This window comes from Arvicanthis niloticus, chromosome 7, assembly GCF_011762505.2.
Source record: "Arvicanthis niloticus isolate mArvNil1 chromosome 7, mArvNil1.pat.X, whole genome shotgun sequence".
NCBI lineage: Eukaryota > Metazoa > Chordata > Mammalia > Rodentia > Muridae > Arvicanthis > Arvicanthis niloticus.
Genome location: NC_047664.1, coordinates 35,595,155 through 35,618,089, shown reverse-complemented (window position 1 = coordinate 35,618,089; position 22,935 = coordinate 35,595,155). Strand labels below are relative to the sequence as shown.

General features: G+C 52.3%; 1 protein-coding gene across 4 annotated transcripts in view; it reads right to left on the bottom strand.

The window, feature by feature from the left end:
* Window positions 1-22,935, bottom strand: part of Emid1 (EMI domain containing 1) — a 48,251-nt gene that overhangs the window by 23,533 nt on the left and 1,783 nt on the right. For all 4 annotated transcript variants that reach the window (XR_013111774.1, XM_034508753.2, XM_034508756.2 and 1 more), the window contains exons 2-12: window positions 16,963-17,076; window positions 16,482-16,585; window positions 7,703-7,780; window positions 6,682-6,743; window positions 4,281-4,401; window positions 3,864-3,953; window positions 3,038-3,184; window positions 1,995-2,093; window positions 1,801-1,853; window positions 1,405-1,467; window positions 1,255-1,299 (exon numbers count right to left, since the gene is read on the bottom strand). Coding sequence is in view for 3 of the 4 variants with exons in the window: in XM_034508753.2 (XP_034364644.1) it covers window positions 1,255-1,299; window positions 1,405-1,467; window positions 1,801-1,853; window positions 1,995-2,093; window positions 3,038-3,184; window positions 3,864-3,953; window positions 4,281-4,401; window positions 6,682-6,743; window positions 7,703-7,780; window positions 16,482-16,585; window positions 16,963-17,076 (976 nt within the window). In the remaining variant the exon portion in view is untranslated. The remainder of the gene's footprint in view (window positions 1-1,254; window positions 1,300-1,404; window positions 1,468-1,800; window positions 1,854-1,994; window positions 2,094-3,037; window positions 3,185-3,863; window positions 3,954-4,280; window positions 4,402-6,681; window positions 6,744-7,702; window positions 7,781-16,481; window positions 16,586-16,962; window positions 17,077-22,935) is intronic.

Genomic DNA, 22,935 nt, shown 5'->3' with positions numbered 1-22,935 from the left:
TTAAAGTCTGTGCTCAAACCCGGTTCAAACCAGAGTTTTTCAAATCACAGCTACAGAATGTGCAGTGTTTAAATATGTATCTTTTTTTTTTTTAAAGCCAACTGACTTTAAAGTGATGACGATGATGATGGAGATGATGGTGGTGGTGATGATGGAGATGGTGATGGTGATGGTGGTACTGGCTGGAGGACGCAGTTTAATAATAGATCACTTGCTAATGCATGCTGTTCAGTGCCCTGGACTCAATTCTCAGCACTGTCAAAAAAGTGCCATCGGGCTTATAACAATAGTAGAAGTAGAATGCAGAGCAGAGGTAGCACAAGAGGATGAAACCAAACAACACGCATTTAACACACACACACACACACACACACGCACACGAGTCTGCAGCGTGCACTCAGAGTTGGTATACATATGAAGTGTTCTGTTAACTCATGTAAAACGTGAGGAGGGAAGCACAGTGCTGTCCTTAGCAACAGTGAAAAAAAAAAAAACAACATAAACGAGGATTTCTAAAAAGCTGTTAGTGGGTGCAGTGGGCCCCAAAGTACTCAGAAGCAGAGGGGCGACTAACTGCCAATGGCAAGAAAAGGAACTGGAAAAGACTGGATAAACTGACACCGACTGCAGAAGGCTGGCGCAAACAGAATCCTGCTGATACTTATGCAAATAGACGAAAATATCAATGAGCTGAAGGAACTCAGAAAAATGCAGGATCCGTGTTATAGACAAGAGACGTACTTTAAGTACACGGGCACCACCATGCATAGACAGCTGCGTCACAACGCTGGGGTGGCTACTTCAATAGCAAGCAACGCAGACCTCAAGATGAGTATTCTAGAGATATAAACATTAATCCCACAGAGGCAAAGGCAACAGTGAAACCCTAAACATGTACCTGCTTAACAACAAAGACTCAAAACACAGACAGCAAAAATCGGCTACATTAGAAAGACTGGCAATTCTACATCCAGAGATGGAGAATGAGAAAGAAAACTACAGAGTCACAGATACAGATACAGATACAGATACAGATACAGATACAGATACAGATACAGATACAGATACAGATACAGATACAGAGCCACAGGCAGACAGACTGACAGAAGGGATGGACAAAGGCTCCCAGCAATGTGGAGCAACGACAGAGGGAGCTGTCTGGAATCACACATGAAGGGTGGGGTGTTCCAGATTCAGGAACATGGGCTGCTGAGGTCTTGGAGGGGTGGGTATGGGGGGTGGTGCATCACTTACCGGAAACCCCATAAAACCCTGGGGGCCAGGTTCCCCAGGTAGCCCCTGTGTCAGAGGAGGGAAAAGAATTGAGTCAGCTGGTGAGAGCTGTCTATTATCCAGGACCCCTGGACTCCCCAGAATCCCCTGCAAGGTGGTCTGTGTACTCACTCTGTCTCCCTTCTCTCCCGGGTGACCAGAGGTTCCTTTGGGTCCAGAAGGGCCTGGGGTTCCCTGAACAATAAGACAAAAGCTCAGCCTTGTGCAGCGGTAGGCAGGACAGGGTAGTCAGGGGATGGGGACCGAGGAAGCATGCCCAGCACACAGCATGCAGGTCAAGCTGTTAAAGTGTCCGGAGTCAGACGTCCTCACCCTGTGTGCTGGCGGCAGCCTGAAGAATCCCCCCCTTTACTTGGCCTCAAGGGGTAATAACACTTCTTGTTGGATGAACTGAGTTAAGAAGATTTATGGGGAGTACTTTGCATATCAAAGTACTGACTAAACGCCTGGCTGAGCAGATGGGTGAATAGAGTTAGCATGGGTGGAGGAACTTGGATAATGACTTACCATGTGTCCAGGACTCCCAGGGGCACCCGCGGGGCCAGGAAGACCAGGAGGACCTGAATAAAACAGGACCACAAGGCTAAGAAGTTTCCCATTAACTGTCTCCTAATAGCTCAGTCCCCCTCTCCCCCCAATTCCCACCCCCATGGTTGCTTCCTACCATCGATTCCCTTATCCCAGACCTGGACTCAACTTACCCATGGGCCCTGGGGGGCCTGGAGGACCTGGGGGCCCAGTGGGTCCTTGGGGCCAGTGGCTGCCTGTCTCAGTGAAGGTATTAGACAGCAGTGGATCACCTGGGAGGTGAAAGATAGTGAGTGTGTCGAGCTGGGAGAGTGGGGCAGTCGGTCATCACCTGCTACCTCTGCCATGTGTCTCTGACAGCCCTGCAGGGACAGCCTGCCGCACAGACAGAGCCACCAGCACATGGTGCCAGATACAGAGAGGAAGGAAGTTAGAACTGCATTCTAACTCTGACACAGTCTAGCTGGTTGCACCCAGAATGGCTCCCTCCTCTGCTGACCCTGCTCTGTGACATGCTGAGAGGGATAATAGTGAGAGCCATCTTTTACCAACTGTCTGTCTAACATGTCTAGGCTTCTCTGCACTGAGAATCATCGGGCCCAAGAAGCCGGCACTGTTGCCATCCGCACAATAGCAACAAGGACAATAAGGCTTGGTGTAAAAATAAAATAAGTAAAATAAAATAAAGAATGGTGTAGGAATAAATGATGTCATGAGAGAATGAATGAAGGACCGGGACCCAGCTATTCACCAAACATCAGAATCGGATGGGGTTGAAACTCTAGCAGCATGTGGGCTTCCTGAGGGAGATGCTTGGGATCCACTCGGTGCTTCTTAGCTGGGGGAAGGAACTGGAGCCACACTAAGCCGCAGGGCCAGGGCTGTGGCCTTGGGAGCTCTGAGCTCAGTTTTGAGGTTAAGTCTCCAGCTTCCCAGCACTCTGAGGGTTGGACTGCAGCCAGCTCTGAGGCTTGGGGCGGACCTAATGCCAGGTGGTTCTGAGCTTGTGGGTCTGAAGCCACGCCCCCTCTCCCCAGTGTGTGGGTGAGGCACGTGACCTTCCTCTCCAGCCTCAGGGTCCTTCCTCTGTGAACGGAGAGTGGCGGCACCTGCCGAACAGCTGGGTGACAACTGGGCAAGCTGAGCGCACACCTGACACCTGACAGATGGCTTCATTCGCTCCGCCTCAAACCACTGGGACTCGAGGGGGACTTACCATGCAGGGAAACCTGGGCATGGGGTGGACCGACAGGGGCTGGAGGCCCTGGGGGCCCAGGTGGACCTGGAGGGCCTGGAGGTCCCATCTTTCCAGGGATACCTGCAGCTCCCGTCTGGCCAGGACGTCCTGGGGGTCCCTGTGGGCCTGCAATAAGAACAGGGACGGGACTGGTGGGCATAGGGGAGGTGGGCACAAAGGCTCTGAAATGCACAGGCCTGTCCTCTTGGCCATTTGCGACAGGGAAGAACACAGCATTGTGCCCTCCATCTCTCCCAAGCTGTTCTGACTTCCTTCTAGAGGGCTCCCAGACCTCCTGGTTCTTCCACAGAACTCTGGTCAGAGGGGTTAGGCATCCATGTTTCTTGTCTGCCTAGCTATCCCCCATCTTGAAGGCAGACTAGCTTCACCCCATGCAGTGCCTAGCTCAAGGTCTGCTGAGAGAAGTACATGAGTCAAGTGAGATGTTCTGATAGCCCAGGTAGGAAGAGGCACACGGGAGGGCTGGTGAGCAGAGAGGCCAGGTGTGTGGACGGGCCTGTCCACCTTGACTATGCCAACTTGGGGAAGGCATCCTCTGAGTCCCTAGGCAGGAGGGATGCCTACAGAAGCTGGAGAGAGCCAGTTAGGGTATGTGTGTGCATGCCCTTAATCCTACCACTTGGGAAGCTGAGAAAGGTAGATCTCTATGAGTTCAAGGCCAGCCTGTTCTACATAGCAAGCTCCAGGCCAGCCAAGGCTACATAGTGAGACCCTGTCTCAAACAAAACAATCAAGTGATATAATACAGAAAAGAAGCTTAGGGGGCAGCCCTGTGGGGACTCACCTGGTGGGCCTCTGATCCTCACTGGGATCTGGCTGACAGCGTCTCCCTTGGGGCCAGTGGGCCCAGGAAGCTCCAAAGGATCAACTCTGTCTGCAGAGTAAAGAAGATGAACTTGGTCTCTATGGGTTTCATTTGATCCCCATCCTGTTCTGGTTCCTCAGCCCACACTCTCTTGAAGTAGCTGTGCACCCCCTCACATTCCCACTAGCTCCTAGCAAACCCCGAGTGAGGGGTTAGGCAGGAGTCAGCATCCCCGCTGGGCTTGGGAGGGAAGATCCCAGAGTCCCCTCCTTGAACTAGAACTGCTGGATTCCCTCCAGTTGAGTCCACTAGAGAGCTGGGAAGACCAAGGCCTCCCCTGAGGGGTCAGGTGGGGCATTTCTTCCAACTAAAGTATCTCATGGTATGTACCCTTACCCTGCAGGCTTCCATCTCCAGGGCTGCCTTGGGTAGCTGGGGAGCCCCAGAGCAGGGCAGAGTCCTCAGGGGTAGCTGGGACTGAGGACACTGTCTGCTCTGTGACACTCAGCACCGCCACCTGTGGAGGAAGAGAAAGACAGAGATGGGGCAGACACCAGGAGCTCTCTAGGGACAGTCCAGCCAGGAGGAGTCAGCAGAATCCAGCTGTGAGTGGAGACCTGAGCTTATAGGGACCCAGAATGTTATCAGAAGTGACCTTTTTAAGACAGACAGTTCATAATATGCACCGTGGAACGGTCAGCCATTCTGCACTGCCGATGCCATCAAAGCTGAGCTCTGTGATCATGGGATCTGCTGGCCACAACTGTATGCTGCTGCTGGCAAAGTTCCATGGGGTGGGAGGGTGGGCAGGGCTGGGAGAAGCTGTGTGTGTGTGTGTATCTCTATTGTGTTTCCAAGTGTGTCTGTGTGTGTATGTATATGTGCCTATGTGTGTGTGTGTATGTAATCTGTGTCTGTACGTCTATGTGTGTGTGTCTATGTATGCATCTCTGTGTTTGCGAGTGTGTCTGTGTGTCTATGTATGTGAGTGTGTGTCTATATAATGTGTGTCTGTGCATCTATATGGGTGTCTATGTGTGTGTGTTTACGTGAATGTGAGTCTATGTGTGTTCAAGTGTAAGTGTGTGTCTATGTGTGTCCGTGTATGAGTGTGTGTGTGTCAGAGTGTTTGAGTGTGTCTATGTGTGTGTATATGTGTGTACACACTGAAGATTGAACACACTGCTTCCTGTATACCAAATTTAAGTGCTATACCACTGAGAATTTACAGAGAAAACTGAAAGAGTCTGACACCTACATCCACACAGGACCAAGGACAAAGAAGATTCTGCAAGTACTTTGAGCTCCGACCAATGGTCAGGAAAAGGAAATAAGGCCACCGATGGTGGTCTGTCCTCACAGCAGATGGTTTGTAATTATATAACCGCTCCTTCGGGGATCTGGCCTCCAGATTTCCCCATGACAGTTAACACTTTACTAAACTTCCTCACATCTGATCAGGACAAGTTCCCAGAGGAAGGAATAGCAGGGCAAAGAGACAGTGTATATCCATGCATGTTCAGAAAACATGGAGAAAAAAAGAGATTAAAAGAGACTCACTTAGGGGCAGTTAGAGATAGATGGGCCTGCAGGCAAAAGCTTCTACAGGCGAGACTAACAACTTGAGTTCAATTCCTGGAACCCACACAGTAAAAGAGATGAACACCCCAAATTGTCCTTTAACCTCCACACATACACTGTACTCTCACATGCCACCAAACACAAATAAATAGGCATGATTATTTTTAAAAAGGGTGACATCTCATGGCTGTAATCCCAGTTACTCAGGATGTTGAGACAGGAGGATCTAGAGTACAAGACTAGCCTGGACTACACAGAAATACAACATTTAAAAAGAAAAGAAAAGAGAAAGGACAGTTTTATACTCAGTTGGTGAAGGGCTTGATCCTAGTGCCACAGAAACCAGATGCGGTGCTATCCACTGTAATCCTAGCAAGAAGCTGGTGCGGGCAGAAAGGCATCCTCAGATATGCAGCCAGTTTGAAGCCAGCCTGAGATACATGAGACCCTCTCAAAAAACAGGGGGCAGTGAGATGACTCAGTGGGCAGAGATCCTGCCACTGAATGCGATGGCTTGAGCTTGATTCCCAGGACCCACGCGTTGGATAGGGAGAGGCCTTCCGTGTACAATAGACAAACAAAGCCTTTAAAACGATAGGTGGGTCTCAGTTGGGGACAGTCTGGTCTATATAGTGAGTCTATATAGTGAGTTTCAGGCTAGCCTGGGCTACATGATGAGACCCTGCCTCAAAAACTGCCAGTTTCCTCTCTGAGGCACAGGTAGTCTCTGTAACTGGTTTTCTGGATTTCTGAGTTTTTTCTGATTCTACATTCAGAATCTTGTATACTGTCATATTTTGTAATTTTAAAAACCTTTTTGCCTTGAGATAACTTGAGATGTGTAATGGGCGTTTTCGTTTTCAAACTAGAAGATGGAATGGAGGGGCAGGATAAAGACAAAGGGAGGAGGCGGGCGGGGTCTGCCTTTGCTCTTGGGGATATGTTACAGCGGATCTCTCTGAGACTGGGCCTCATGGGAGGGGCTTTATGGCCTCCTGCAGGATGGTGTACCAGGCTGTAGGACTGTGTATCAGCTTCATGGGGAAGACACCTGAGGAGCAGAGGGCAGGGATCTGGATGGACAGCAAGAGGGGACAGCAAGCAGTCTGCCCTACCCATGAGTTGCCCTGTGGGTGGAAGTTCAGAGGATGGACATGGAGAGGGGTTACAGGAAGGAGTGGGGGAGGCTCAGGGCAAGGAGGGGCTGCTCACCCACCTTGGCCTCCAGCGCCTTCAGCCTCTCTGTCAGCTCAGATACTTTGCTGCAGTTGAGACAACCTGTGGACAGCGGGAGGCTGGGCTAAGGCCAGGGATCCTAGGTCCCCTGATAATCCTCAGCCCTGGGGACAGGCAGGTACCTGAAAACCCTAAGCTATGGGAACAGTGTGGGGCCGAGGTGCAGAGTCTGCAGCCCCAGATGCACAGTACACCCAGGGTCCCCTTCTTCCAGCACAGACCCTAGGGCCCTGGTCCTATCAGTCTCAGCATCTAAATGATCCCAATCCCAGAGGCTATAGACAGAAAGTCCTGTTGTTTCTACTGGGTAGGGGTCAGGCCTGAGCCTACCATCTCTGGAGCACAATAGACTACAGTTTGGATGCTACAGGCCTCGCAGGTCACATTGGCTGTGTCAGGGAGGCACTGTTCCAGCTTCTCTGCCATTTATGGGACCTGTACAAACTGTCTGTTCTGGCCCTCACTGTAACTGTGTGTTACACAAATGCCACATGGGAGGCACCTAAGTTTGTGACGAGGTACAGCAAGGGCCCAACATATTAACCCACTCAGCTCAGATGACCCAGGCCCAGTGCTGTCCAGTCTGGGCTATGGCACCTTGGGCAGGGACAGGCTCCACGTGACCCCTTGGTTTCCTGCTGTTGAATAAGCTCAACAAGGTCTTCTGGGAGTTATGGGCAGCTGTGAGGTTTGAAAGCATCCAGCTTGGGCCTCAGGCACACCAGAAAGGCAGAGCGTTAGCACAGAGAAGAGACTGGGAAGTTGGATCTGTAACTACCAAAATCCAGTTGTCTTGGGGTGCTGGCCCAATTCAGAGTCCCTTCTAGGTACTGTCTCTGCCTCCGGGCTCTCTGTCCAGGGATGAGGCACGGTAGTAGCATTACCTTGACCCTCTACTGCTGGACCCAACTGGCTTCCAGGGACAATTGCCACACTGCCCTAGGTCTACCCTCGATCTCTTCCAGCCCAGAGGTTCCCAAGGGGGCTGCTACAGGACGCACCTGAGAAGGCTGTAGGCCTCACTCCCATCCGCCGCATGCTGCTGCCTGACCACGTGGGCTCCAGGAAGCCAGGGGAGCCTGCAATGGAGGGACAATGGGCTAGGATTCTGCTGACCTGAGTTAGCCTTGCCTCCTTAGGCAGTTCTTTGTGCTGCTGTTACCCCAGGATGGACTTCTGCTCCTCTTAATACAGAGAGAGGGCACTGGGAGGTTACACAGCAACAGGAGGCAGGGAAAAGGCCGCTTGCTTGCTGGGTGGCCATCTGTGGGGGCCACACAGAAGGCTGAAGGTTTCCCCAGTGACCCCACATGGTGACAGAGCTAAGAGTTTAGAGCTAACAGACAAGGGCAGCTCCCAGCTCCTCGACTTACTGATCTGTGTGATCTGTCTTCTCTGGACCTGCCTATTGTCCCATCGGTAAAACAGCACAGCAAGGCCTCTCTCTGTTCATCTTTGGCAAGGCCAGGAGAGGGTGATGTGTGCAAAGGGTTTACTGTGCATATTCAGGGCTCAGGTACACAGCAGATGCCCAGTAATGACACTGTGCTGGTTGCCATGCTTACTCTTCATAGCCCACTTGTTAAGAAAAGGCCAAAGTGACGTTACATTTTTAAATGAAAGCCAGAGGGAGGCTGGCTGCCTGTTCCAGGAGCCTACCCGATCCGCACCCAGCCTGCCTGGTCTGGTTTCAAGGGCCTGGTTTTCCACACAGCTGGAGGGACTGGCTAGCCAAGCCGAGGGTGGATGGCGCAGCTGGAAGGGCTCTCCAGCCAACAGTGGTAACTGCCCTCCCAGCCCCCTGTGTCTGCCTTTTAAGGCCATGAAGTGTCATCCATGGGGGAGACAAGACCCAAATAAGGCACCAGCCTGGCTGCTTGGACATGGGCTGTGGGCTGAGGCAGGGAGTGAGAGGCGCCGGCAATCCAACCCAGACGGGTCTCTCTGGCCAGCCCCCAGCAGGGAGGCTGCCTGGCCCTGCTCTGGGTCCCGATGTACACATGGATTTTTGCTCAGGCTGGGGCGACTTACCTAAGAGTTCTAGAGGCCTGCAACTTGCTCAGGTACAGGATATAAGAATGGGGGGTTTGCAGCCCTGGAAAGGGGCAACGATGGGGGCTGCCTATGGAGGGAGATTCCACTGTGGAGCAGGCCTTGTGCCCAGTGGGATCTGTGGCCCAGCACTGCTCTTTAAGAGACAGCCGTTGCAGCTAACTGTGTTCAGTGAGTGCACACACACACACCCATGCATGTGCGCGCACACACACACACACACACACACACACACACACACACTGATTTTGAACATCCCAAGCATTCCCCACGTATGTCTTGTTTTGTTTTTGCCACTGTGAACTGGGACTACACAGTTCTAACAGACGGGGAGACGGTGCCCTCCCCTGGTCCCAGGAACAGCCACATGGATGAGGGACTAGAACCCTCCCTGCTTTCCTCCTTGGGAAACCGAGGCAGAGGAATGAAGTGCCTCCCAAATGTCCTGATTACAGGTGTGTACCACCATGTCTAGTTTTATTTCTTTATTTTAGAGAAAGTTCTCCCTGTGTAGCCCAGGCTGGCCCCAAACTTTTAATTCTCCTGCCCCAGCCTCCTTAGTGTTAGGGTTAGCAGTGTGTACCACCATAGCTAGCTTCTTTTTCCTTCTCCCCTTACAGCACTTTCTGTGTGCGAATACCATCGAAGATGAACTGATTAGGGCAGTTCCCAGATGACTGGCAATTGTCTGTCCCTTGTCTTCAGCTCCTGCCCCACCAGAACAAGGACCTTGACCATCCTGTACTTGCCAAGGAAAGTCCTGCAGGCACCTCTATGAAATGTTAGTTGTGAACATTCACACGTCAGGTTAGCAAACCATACACTCCCCGGAAACACACTAGCCGGCCAAACCATGCAGGTGACAGACACAGCAGCCCTGAGGCAGAGCACACAGATGCTCTCACAGTACACAGGAACCATGCAGGTGACAGACACAGCAGCCCTGAGGCAGAGCACACAGATGTTCTCACAGTACACAGGAACCATGCAGGTGACAGACACAGCTGCCCTGAGGCAGAGCAGGAAATCATTGTCCCAAGGATTTGGCTTGGGATATTTAGCTTATGCAGGCCAGCCTAGCTGATGGCTGAGCTCCGGGGGCCAGCTGGAGGCCCTGTCTCAAAAGAAAAGTAGGGAGAGTGGGGGAGACACCTAATATCAAGCTCCAGCTCCATAAGCACACACCTGTGCTTGCCCACACACGTGTACACACACATATCTACACACGTGTCACACATACCCATGCACATACACCCATGCGCACACCCATGCACCTGAACATACACACATGTAAAACACACATGGGCACATACACATGGCATACATGCATGTACACACATGTGTACATATATACACATACCTGGAGCAGCAGTACAGACAGAGGAGCTCAACGTGATTGTGAGTTTCAATTAGAAAAGAAAGCTTAGTTGGATACAGTGGTGCACACCTGCAAGTCTAGCATTTGGGAGGCTGAGGCAGGAGAACCAGGAGTTCCAGGCCAGCCTGGTCTGCATAGAGATATCCCGTCTCAAAACTGTTTAAGTGAGGACAGAGAGAAGGCTCAGTTGCTGAAAGTGACCACTATTCTTTCAGAGGACTCCAGTTTGGTTCCCAGCAGCCATATTGTTTGGCTCACAACCCCCTCTAACTCCAGCTTCACTGGATACCTTCATACCCCAGCTCAGAGAAAGCTGGGGAGGGGGGGGGAGGAGGGGAGGGGGAGAGGGAGGAGGAGGGAGGAGGGGGAGGGAGAGAGGGAGAGGGAGGTTGATTATAAAATTTGATTTGGGGGCTGGAGAGATGGCTCAGCAGTTAAGAGCACTGACTGCTCTTCCAAAGGTCCTGAGTTCATTTCCCAGCAACCACATGGTGGCTCACAACCATTTTTGATGGGATCTGATGCTCTCTTCTGGTGTGTCTGAAGACAGCTACAGTGTACTCATATAAATAAAATGTTTAAAAAAATAAAGTAAGATTTGATTTAAAAATATCTTTGGGAGCTGGAGAGATGGCTCTGGCTAAGATCACTTATTTCTCTCCCCACCACCCCAGACAGGCCCCAGACAGGGTTTCTCTGTGTAGCGCTGGCTGTCCTAGAACTCTCTCTCTGTAGACCAGGCTGGCCTGGAACTCTCAGCGATCTGCCTGCCCTGTGTGGGGAGTGTGGGTGTTAAGGGTGTGTACTGTCACTGCCTGGCTTAAGAGCACTTGTCTCACAGAGGCCTTGGGCTCGGTCCCAGCACCCACATGGTGGCTCACAACCGCTGTAACTCCAGTCCCAGGGGATCTGATGTACATACACACATGCAGGCAAAACTCTCATAAAAGAAAGTAAATCTAAAAGAAAACCGTGTAGGGCTAGGGCGGGGTCAGCTCGGCGTTAGACGTCTGGCCCAGCACAGGCAAGGCCCTGGGTCCTATCCCTAGTAGCAAAGCAGACAAAAAAGAAAAGGCAAGTTTAAAAAAACAATAAAACTCAAAAAGGACCAAAAATATTGAGCTTACATTCAGGGTTCAGAGAAATCAGCCAAACCTCCCAAGCTCTGATAAACAGACAAAAACCCTCATTGGTGTTTGGCTAGAGACTCTAAAGCAGGCTCACAGTTGAGGCCTCCCTGCCCTGAAAACCCCCTCTAAACCCCACGTTTTATCCCAGGAGACCTCTGAACCATGGATCCCCCTGACTCTGGGGCACCTCCACTACCTTGAGGTCCCCAACTATCTGCATGTGTACATTGCCAACCTAATTCCTACAGTTATGGTTCCTATGTCACTTTTGGAAGTCCTCCTAGTCAGCCCAGGTCTCCCACTAGTGCCAAAGTTCCACTGAAGTGCTCATAGCTTAGTGTGCTCCTTTAAGGCCGGTGGTGCACTCTGCAGTCCCTAGCCCTGTGTCCCATTCCTGTTCCAAGTAATCTTCCACATGCCAGGGCACAGAAGAACTGAGGCCCAGAAAGGAAGGTTCTGCTCAGTTCCTACAGCAGGATGAGCGGGCTGGGTTCTGAGCCTGCCCCGAACTGAGAAAGAGGATGGAAGAAGTTTGTGGGTGGGGGGTCTCTGGGCTCTCTCAACCCTGTAACTTTTCTTTTCTGCCAAAGAGCAGAGCCCGAGGAGGGGCTTCCTTGTTCACATCTGACCATCCAGGCCCACCTGGGTTGGTGACCACACAGATCGCGCGACCATAGCCTTCCTAGCTGGGTCATGTCTCCTGTGTGAATTTACTTTGCAAATGTAAATATTTGCTGATGACCAGCCGGTGGCCTAAGCCAGGGCTTAGGGTCAGAGCTGGGGCTCTCAGCTCTAAGAACCCGCCAGCCCAACTGGGCGGCCTCTGAGAAGGCTCGCTATGTGCCTGCCTGGCCTGTTCAGGGCGGACAAGTTTCACTCAGATTTTTATACACTCACTTTATGTCAGGCCCCTTCCGGGCACTGAAGGAGTCAACGCTGCCAGAGAGGGGCCAGCTTAGTCAGTGTCCCCTAGAGGCACCAAGGTAGCCACAGAGACAAGATAGCCACTGTCAAGGGCACAGAGTGCAGGGAGAAGGCAGTGTGAGCACAGAGTATGTGTGATGTGAATCTGGGAGTTCTAGGAACGTAGGAGGACAGTACCCTGGTGGAGCAGCCAGAAGTGGGGGGGGGGGGGGTTTGGCTGAGTCTTCCAGACAGCAATGGGAGTGATGGGTGGTGGCCATGGGTGGGATGGCACAATATTTAGCCCTCAGGACTCAACCTATAAAGCTAAGCACAGGTTTGGCATTGTACCTGGCACCTGGCTGGCACAAGACAGACATGTGTGGGATGTGCCCAGCCCCGGAAGTGGAGAAGCTGAGGGGCCCTGGAAGGGCATGGCCATAACCTGCCTCACTTCTGCCCCGAGGCTTTGGGGCTAAGTAAACGTCCATCTCCGGTTCCCCACCACGGAGAACAAGGGTTGTGGGGGTTCCAGATAGGGAAAGGACAGACATATTGGAAGACAGTGAACCAATGAAGGGAAGCAGAGGCCTCATGTTCTCCAGGGAAGTCATGAACAGAGGAGGGTGAGCCCCAGCTTCTCCAATTTTCCATCTGGGGGTGCTCATAGCACCCCACCTGTCTGAGCATGCTCCCTGGGACATCTCCAACTATGCTGCTGCAGAGCAGAAAACCCACTCCAGAGCCAGTTTGACCCGGCTTGAGTGGGCCCACAGCTTTCCCCTATCTGAGCCTCGCTGTGACACCGCAGAGGACAGTGGTGGCTTCCCTGCCCCCTTGTCACTGTCATTGCAGGAAGGGCTGAGGCAGGATGCCACTGGAGAGAACCCAGCTACAGTACTTACATGGCCACATTCTCTGAGGACCTTAGCTTTATCATCTGGACTATAGGACTGGTGCACAGTAGGACTGCAGGCAGCCCTTCGGCAGAGTGATGGGGTGAGCTGTGGGGACCAATTACAGCTGCTCCACCCTCTGCACAGGTTCAGGCGTTGGCCCAAAGGATGTGACCACTATACTCTTCCTCCCCTTCAGCCAGGGCCCTGGCACTGGTCCAGCTCTCTGCCTGCCCTGCCGGTGTAGCAGGTTTTGACCTTGGATGTTTCTCTCCACTGTTTCCACAAGGTATGCCTGGGCCAAGTCATTTTTAGCCATACTGCTTCCTCCCAAAGCATGGAAGGACCAAAGGATAGGTGAATCTCAACTCTAGCTCTTTTATGCTGTGTGAGCCCAGGCTGGTCCCTTCGCCTCTCTGAGCCTCGCAGTCCTCATCTGTAACATGGGACCTTCACTGGTAGCCATGAACAGTGACTGAGACTGTCCTCACTCACTGTCCCAGCAGGAATGTCCCCATTCCACATGCACAGAAACCAGCCCAGCCCACCAGAGGTACAGCCACTCGCTGAGCATCTGACTGAGAACCCGGGCTCCAGCATGGAACCCCCAGTGCAGGTGAGAGACTTGTCTGGAGCATGTGAAAGATGCCAGGCACAACTGCCCACTATCTTTAAAATCTAGAATGGTAGTGCTTGCCTTCCTCTGTGGCTGCTCCAGTCCTTGCTGCTGGTGGTGATGGAGCTCTGGGGCCCAGGGTCATGTCACAGTCATGTGACAGCTGTGAGAGCTGCCAACATCAGGGGAAGCAGCTGGGGGAGGAAGGGCAGAGACCAGGATGGGCTGGGACTGTCCCCTGCCTCCCAACCCCCCTTCCCAGAACAGTTTTCCAGAATATTTGGGCTGGACATCTACACTCCTTAGCTCCGGCCTCGTAGCTGGGAACAGCCCCTCTGCCCCATCTACCACCATGCAGCCGGACACAGCACCTAATTCCAGTCCAGGGAAGCAGACTCCATTCTCAGACTCAACAGTCTCACGGGTGGGGACCCTGAGGTTCAGATGGAGAGCCCAGACTGCTATAAGAGCATTTGACAGTCTCGTGACCTTTACTAAAGACTCTCACACACCCTGGTTTGGTTTGGTTTGGTTTGGTTTGGTTTGGTTTGGTTTGGTTTGGAGATATGGTCTCACTGTGTAGCTCTGGCTGTTCTGGAACTCACTGTGTAGACCAGGCTGGCCTTGAACTCACACAAATCTGCCTGCCTCTGTCTCCTAAATGCTGGTATTAAAGGTGTGTACCACCATGCCCTGCCCCACTGCACACAGAGAGACACACAGACACACAGACACACACACACACAGACACACACACACACACACACACACACACACACACACACACACACTGTGTTTAGGCACACTGCTTAAACTGCCATCCTGCAGGCCATGGCTCTTGTACAATGCTTGGGGAGTTCTGAGCTGAGGTTCCACAGCTAGTGGGTGGTGAAGCTAGCCTGCCTAGGAAGCTCTGGGCACCCTGTCCCCAGGCTGGGACCTGAAGGCCCCACAGAGGGAGTGGTAGACCTTGAGAGTGGCCTGGCACACAGCCTCCAGCAGCTGCCCACACATGTCCTCTCCCCTCACCTGCTCACCAGGCCCCAGGGATACAGTAGCCATTGTCTGATAAGGCCTCACCTGATCTCCCACACCCTGAGATTTGCCCACAGTACCCCCATGGTCTCCTTGGCAGCTGCCCCTAGCAGCCAGCTTTCCTTTTTACCCTTGGGGTACCTTCCTGCTTCCCTTCTACTGGTGGTGGTGGGGCACTGGTCCAGGCTTCTAGTCTCCCACACTGACTGCATAGTTCCTTCTGTGGGGAGTTTCATCTAGAGCGTGGCCACTCCATTCCCCTCCAACTCCACTGGAGACCCATGTCTCAGAACTGTGAAATCCTCTCCTATCTTGTTTTTCCATCAGTTTGGGCCCAGTATTATCCCTATTTTCAGCTCAATGTTAGCGATGGAACCCGGAGCTTTGTATGCCTTGGCAAGTACTCTTATCAACTCGCAATGGACTGTGGACCTTTAACCCCACCTCTCTGACCTCAGTTTCTCCATCGTGAGTTGGCAGGAGGCAGGGCTTCACTCAGCTCCTCACTCCCCTGATGCAGAGCCCCATGTATGCGCCCCTGTTTCTGGAATACGGACATAATGGTGTGCTGTGGGGCCTTCTCTAAAGCCAGGTTCTCAGGCTGATTCCGGGCTGCTCTCCCTGGCACGGCTCTCCCTGGGAGTGAAGTACCTGACCCTTTCACCTCTGCTGCTGTGGACTCAGCCAGGCAGTGAAGCAGCCCAAACCCCAGCAGCACAAGAGACAGGAAGGTCCAGGGAAAGCTGCAGGCTCCAGTACTGAGCCACCCCACACTAGCAGGTAGATGGGGAATGTGTAAAAGGGTACCTCTGGACGGGACATGGATGAGTGTACCCCAAAGACTCCAGACCACAGAACCAAGCACACAGGATTTGAGTTCCAACTCTGCCATTTGCTCTGGGTGCCCATTAACTTGTTGGGCCTTAGTCTCTTGTGCTGCGGGGCATGGAGCACTGTCCCCCTTTCCTAGAAGGCTCAAGTAGCTCTTGGCCTCCAGATGCCATGGGCTATGCTATCCTGTGGGAACATCTGGATGGATTTCTCTAGTGCATCGTTGGAGTGTTCAACATTCCCACAGGCTGAGATGCTGAAACTATAGTCCTCAGGGTGGCACTGTTGGTGTACCCTTTAAGAGGTGGGGCCTATGGGCTGGATGTAGCTGAGTTGCTAGAGTGTTTGTCCAACATGCATGAAGCACCTGGCATGGTAGCACAAACTTATAATCCCAGCACTGAGAGATGGAGGAAAGAGGAACAGAAGTTTGAGGATACACAGAAAGTACAAGACTAACCTGGGCTACAAGAAACTTTTTTTTTTTTAAATGGAGGTGAGGCCGAACAGGGGACTTCTAGGCCACCGAGAATGTGCACTCACAGTGGCACAGGCACCCACACCCTCTCCTTCTACATTAGCCATGCTTGATTTTATTATTATTATTATTATTATTATTATTATTATTATTATTATTCCTGCTTGATGCGCCTCGCCCACAGGCCTGAAACCCTAAGACTAAGATAAACCAGATGATGTACCAGAATAAACCTTTTTGCTCTGTAAATGCATTGCCTGAAGTATCCTGTCACAGTGATGGAAAACTGGCTAGTACAAGTTAGAAAAAACAGCTTGGGATGGCATGACTTAAAAGGAGGTGGCACAACAGATATGAGAATCTCCTGGGCCCCAAAGAGGCAGCAGTCACCATAAAGAGGGCCTAAGATAGTCGTAGGCATGGTAGGCACTTCACAATCTGTCCCAGGTCCCAGGTCCTACCTTCCTCACAGGTCACCCCTGAATGTCCAGGGCAGCACCTCCATTCTCGGGCAGTCACCGTCTTGTACATCACTTTGTACATGGGTCTCACCACGGTTCTGTAGCTGAAAGAAAAGCCAGGTACCCTGGCTCAGACAGGGTCTGCCTTCCCCACTGCAGGAAAAGTGCCAGACAAAGCCAGAGCTTCCCAGACCCTCTTTGACCTCCATTCTTGGATTTAGCTCTTTACTAAACACCATGGCCATGAGAGTCTGGATCTCCACTGCTGGCTGGGCTAGCCTGCCCTAACTATGCTGCTCAGAGCTCTAGTATGAGCCTTCCATGCAGAGGACCTGAAGTTTCCTCTCTAAACAAAGCCGCCTTTGTCCTACCCTGAGGCCCCCAGCCTTCCTGGGGACCCCATGCAATCACCCAGGCCTTCGTCCATGCTGGGCCCTAACCTGGAGAGCCAGTGTTCCGTCCCCACCACAATTCCGCTCACCTGTTCCCAGGGCAGCCCATGGGCCACGGGCAGTTCTGTAGCACTCGTTGGAGGTAGGTACCATTCTGCACATGGCAGGAGACGGTCCGGGTCACCACGTAGGAGCACCAGTTCCTGAGACAAACCCACAGAAGGGAAGCTCAACGGGCAGGTCCAGGACCCCAAGAGGATGGGTGGAGGGAACCATGTGTTCTCCAGAGTCCTCAGTCTCCAGGCAAAGAGACCACCGGGCTCTCTGTGCCTTTTAGGTGGTGGCTTTACAGAGCCTGCAGTTCACGGGTGAACTCCATGGCCCTAGATGGGGTGGTCATGCTGGGGGCTCCCAGGGGGCCTCAGAGAACGAGCTGCAGGAACAGGGTGGTGCAGGGTATAGTCGCTGGGGCTCTGCCTCCTCTGTGTCTGCTCTCCAACCTTGAGCTACTGTTCTGCCTGTTGACACATGCCTTTTCAAAGTTATAGAATCTTCACCTATTTCTTAGGAGAAACATTTCAGTCATGGATTAAGAAGCAAGCTGTGGGGTCCACTAGAACTGAGCCATGACTGGCAGCTACCCACAGAGACCACTGTAGCCTCCCTCAGTCTTCCCCATGTGAGAAGTGGGACTTACATCGGGATGCAAGAACATAAATGAAGGAACTGCAGAAGACCAGGCACAGCTCTGCTGCAGCAAGTGTCCCAAGCAGGCTGTCATGAGTGTCTGAGGTGGACAGCGGTGTCTGTCTGGATGCCAGAGGTGGCAGTTTGACAAGGATCATTTATCCTATGGTCATCCACACCTATCTACGCATGCGCGGAAGCAGAGCGCATGCGCTGAAGCAGAGCGCTTGTTTGTCTCTTTCTCTCTACTTTATTTTTGGTTGTTGTTCATTTAAGACAGAATCTCTTTAAGGATCCCAAGCTGGTCCCAATGATCTTCCTACCTCTGCCTCCTAACTCTGGGACCACACGCATGCACCATTCCACAAGCTCTCGCCCTTTCTGGAAGGGCTCTTGTTCTGTAGCTTCTGACTGTGTATGACAGCCGGTTCGCACGTTAGCCTGTGGGGGGGTCTAGCCTTCTGTCAGGGACTTATAGCTGTTCAGGCTAGTCCCAGGATTGTTCTACTACCAGCACTGGGACAATACTCACCTTTCCCTGGGTCAGAAAGTGCCCCTGCCAAGCCTTCCTCCCCCTCTCCATCAGCTTCCCCTTCCCCTGGCCTTTTCCTCACCTTGGCTGGATCTATCAAGGCCCAGAGAGATGAGGGGGACCTCCTTAGCCTCACACACTGAGGCTTTCTCTTCCTGGGGGTGGGGGGCTACTGGGCTGATGCAGGGAGGGGGACAGGGACATTCCAGGTGTTCAGCAGCCCAGCCGGAGGTCAGGAGCCCAGGGTAATTTGCTGGGACACAGGAAGGGGGAGATGGTGTCAGGTGGCCTTTCTCAGCAGGGGCTCTTTGTGGCCTAGAGCCCAAGGTCAGCAGGTTCCCAGGCTGGGACCTTCACAGAGCCACGGACCATGTCTCAACCAGCACGGGGAGGAGATGGAGCTAATGCCTCTGGAGCAGAGTCAAAGGCCAGCCTGGCTATCCGTATTCTTGGGCTCAGCTCGGGCTCTGTGCCCCAGCATGGTGACATGCTGTCTTCTCTTCCTGGGGCCTCAGTTTCCCCTCTAAAATGAAGGGATGTCTTTCTAGCTTATTAGAGAACTGCTGAGCTGATTCTCCAACCCAAATAAGACTGGTCAAAGAAAACACAACTCAATAGTTATAAATATAAGCTGCACGCCTAGACTGGGCAGAGTCACCACTACACTACTCTGTTCCCCAGCTATGAGACCCTTATAACTGGGTTTTCCAGTGCTGCTCCTCCACTGTCCTTTTTCCTCCATCTTACCTCTCCCTCCCCCCCCCCCACCAACCTTTATTTCTCCACCTCCCCTTCTACTGTCCAATCACTGGCTCTAGCCTTTATTTTACAAATTAAGGTAGGCAGAAGGCTCACTAGAAATCATCTGTGTACGATTCACTCCTCCTTTGCAGCCCCTCCCAGGAAAATGGAATTAGCATCAAAATACAAGGCCAGGGCTATCCACTACAGAGAACCATTTAGTAAGTGCCCAATGTGTGCAATCTGGCATCCAGACGTGTTGGTCATCTGTGCTTAGGGCTATCCCACAGAGGGGACATCAGAATCGGTGAGGTAGGGCCTGACCTCTCTCATATCCACAGAGGGGGACAAGGAGCACAAACCAGCTGCCTAATTCTGAGATAAGGGGAGGGGGGATGGGCTGCTAACCACAGCAGGTCCTGAGGGAGTGAGGGAGCAAGGGAGGAGCATGGCTGGCTCCATCCATGGCAGTCCCTAGCCAAGCTGATGCCACTTGCAGTTCCTGCACTCTGGAGGCTGAGTCTCTTTGGCCTAGCCCAGGAGACTCCCACCTCAGCAAAACAAAAAAGAATGTCTGACGGCTCAGCTGTAAATGCCTGAGGATTGAAGCTGAATCCCTGGAACCTGCATAAGGGTGGGAGAGAAAACCAATTCCCCAAAGTTGTCCTTTGACTTCCACACTAGTATGACCCATAACACCAACACACACACACACACACACACACACACACACACACACACACACAAGTGTGGGTGCGCAAGAGAGAGAGAGAGAGAGACAGACAGACAGACAGACAGACAGACTATGTGATATAGCTGGTTTTTTTTTTTTTTTTTTTTTTTTTTTTTTTTTTTTTTTTGAGACATAGTCTCTTAGCTGCCCTGGGACTCAATATGTAGAACAGGCTGGTCTCAAACTTGCAGAGATTCACCTACCTCTGCCTCCAGTGTGCCAGGATAAAGGTGTGAATCACCAAACCCAGACACATACAATAATTGTAGAGATTTAAAAAAAAAAAAAAAAAAAAAAGATAAAGAAAAAAACAAGTCTTCTCTGTGTAGAGACTCAGATCCCTAGAGCTGGCCTGGAGGCTGTTGGGTTGTGTTCTGAAAGTAGGAACACAAGCACTTCCCTCCAAGTGTGTAAAACTTAACATCCAGTTCAGGGGTACGGGGACGCCAACGCTTGGCTGGTCCAGGGCTCCCGAGTGAAGGAAGGGAGAGAGGATCATCTGGGTAGAGTTTGGAAGCCCAAGGCTCAGGGACCCCTGAGGACAGGATGAGCATCGGCTGTGGTATGTAAGCTCGCACATACAGCTTGGGGGTGTTTCTGTACACACACAGGGAGAAGCACTTTCGAGGGCATGTGCACCTACAAATGCTTGAAAATGTGTAGACAAGGACATGCACGGACCCACAAAGCACACGGATTTGTACACAAAGATCAAGGTCCACACAAGAGAACATTTTCCAGTAGAAAAGCCTGCCCACCATGCAAATGTAACACACACACACACACACACACACACACACACACACACACACACACTGTGGACAGACAGAGGTCATGTCCTGTGCATATTTCCACAGGCGCACACAGTGTCGTATGGTCTCACCATGCACATATGCGCGTTCATACACAAACTGGCAGAGGCAGGCCCAGCAGGGCTCACATGCGCTAGAGTCTGTGCACGCTCATCCATGATTCACATGCATGTGAACACCCCTCCCCCAGCTCTGGACCAGGCTCGGGGCAGTGTCCTTTTCCCTAGAGGGAGACCTTCTTCCCCCTTAATTAGAGGTCTCATGCTAGTCTTAGTTACTTGCTACATGGTGAACTCGGCCTTAATCCCAAGGAAGGACATTTGGAGCCAGTAGCTGGCCAGATATTTTATAGAGGAGGAGACACTCACCAGGTGGAGTTCAAGGTCAGCACCTGGTGGTCAAACTCACAGGCCACAGCATAAGCCTGAGGCCCACCCTTGCCCACTTTCAGGAAGATCAAGAGGGTTTTCTTGTTGTTTTACATTTAATTTACATATGTGCACATACGTGCTTGTGCATATGAATGTATGCATCACTATGGATGAGTGTGCATATATGTCTATGTGTTTGCATGTGCATTTGTGTATGTATGTATTTATGTGTATGCATGTGGGTATATGCATTTGTGTGTGTGCATGTTACATGTATGTGTGTGTGTGAACACACACACTCGCACATGCCTAAATATGTGCATGGAGGTCAGAGGCCAACTTGTGGAAGTCAGTTTGTTCTTTTTAATGTGGGTCCTGGGGATTGAACTCAGTTTGTCAGGTTTGGTGGCAAGCACCTGCTGAGCCATCTCAGTGGTCCCTGCAAGTGCTTTTTTTTTTTTTTTTTTTTTTTTTTTTTTTTTTTTTTTTTTTTTTTTTTCATCTATCTATCACGGGTGGTCACTGCTGGCCATGGAATTCAGTCTACCACAGCCCCGAATTGTCCCCAGCCCCTTCCGTCCTTCACACTGCTCACACCTCTTGAGCTCTCATGAGGCCATACTGCCCCTCCTCCCACTTTGATCTTCAGAATCTATTTTCAGAGCTCCACCCCCTCATTCTGGCAATTCCTATTCCTCCTTTGAGTCTTAACCTCAAGGTCCACACAGGTACAGTAGCTCTGAGCCATATTCTCTCCCATGAGTGTGGGGAAGAGGGCAAACCAAGGACCAAGTCTGTACAGAAGTCAGCCTGGGCCTGCTCAGGGTGTTTATTAATTGACTGCATGACTGAACACGGTGGGCTGGGCAGAGAAGTCAAGACCCAAGATTTTCAGAGCAACACCCCTACCATCCCTGAGGTCTTCCTTCCCTGAGATGTGGTCAGTGATAAGGTACCTGAGAGCCAGGTGAGGTCGAGCTGGGAGGTAGGGCCTGGTCAGGGCAGGGAGGAGACAACACAACCCTCCCTGGTCCCCCACCTCGGCCCACTCAGCACCCCCAGAGCCTCCAGAGGCCACTGAGAGGGGAAAAAACAGGCCAGACCAGCTCAGCCTGGCACCAGCCACCCTCTCTAGTGGACCTACACACCGCCCTCCCCTCCCCGCAGCGAGGGGCCCAGGGGACTTTGTCTCCACAGGGCCCAGGGCTGCGATCCGGAACAGTGATAGGAACTAATTGCAGGAGGCAGCCAAGCGGGCCAGGGGCCAAGGGCCATTATAAAAAGGAGAGCAAAGAACTGAGGCTGAGGTGGGGGTGGGATGCCGAGAGCCAGAACCCGGACCGCACCAGGATGTGGCTCCAGTCCTGGGACAGTTCCCCTGAACATGGCCTTGACTGGCTCTGACCTTGCTCTGCCCATCTGCAAATGGGGAGAGCAGACTGGCTTCCACGCAAAGTGTGCAGCTCCCTCCGACCATCCATTCTTCCTGGCCTGGGTGCCACAGTCAGCCATGGCAGATGACAGCCCAGCTGGACGGGGACAGGGTCTTCCCTAGAGACCTAGGACACCAGCATCATATCTTCACGAGGTTCCATGAGTTTTACACAGCGGGAAACTGAGGGTCTGAGGGGAGGCACCTGTCTGTGGTTAGCCATGTGGGCATAGGGCTGGGATTTGTGAATGCTGGACCATTCAAAGAAACAGGATTGAGGCGGGGAGGGATGTCACAGGGGCAGGAAGCGGTTCTACTACAGGGACAGTAGTGGCCAAGTGATCCAAGGTGGCTCTGCACAGCCCCTGGGCACCCTAGATGTAGGGGCTCAAAGCCTCACCACATTCCTGGGGTTGGGGTGGCCCCTTGGATGCCTTCCCGGGCCTCCCCCTCCTCAGGCACAAAGCCTCTTTTCTGCCTTCAGTCCCTCAGCTGCCAAGGGGTGCCCGGGGCGCCTGGCTGGGAGTGGAGGGAGGGCTGACGGGTGCAACATCCCCATGCTGTCTCCAAGATGCTGGGACAGGGCCATGAGGGGAGGTCCTGACAGCCAAGGACCACAGACAACTCTAGTTTTGGGCCCCTACCCTACTTTAAGGTGGGAACAGTATGGCTCTGTGTGCGTGACCTGTGTTGGTCTTCACTCTCAGAACAGACCTTCAGATACAGGGTAAGCAAAAGAGAAACTGAGGCTCAT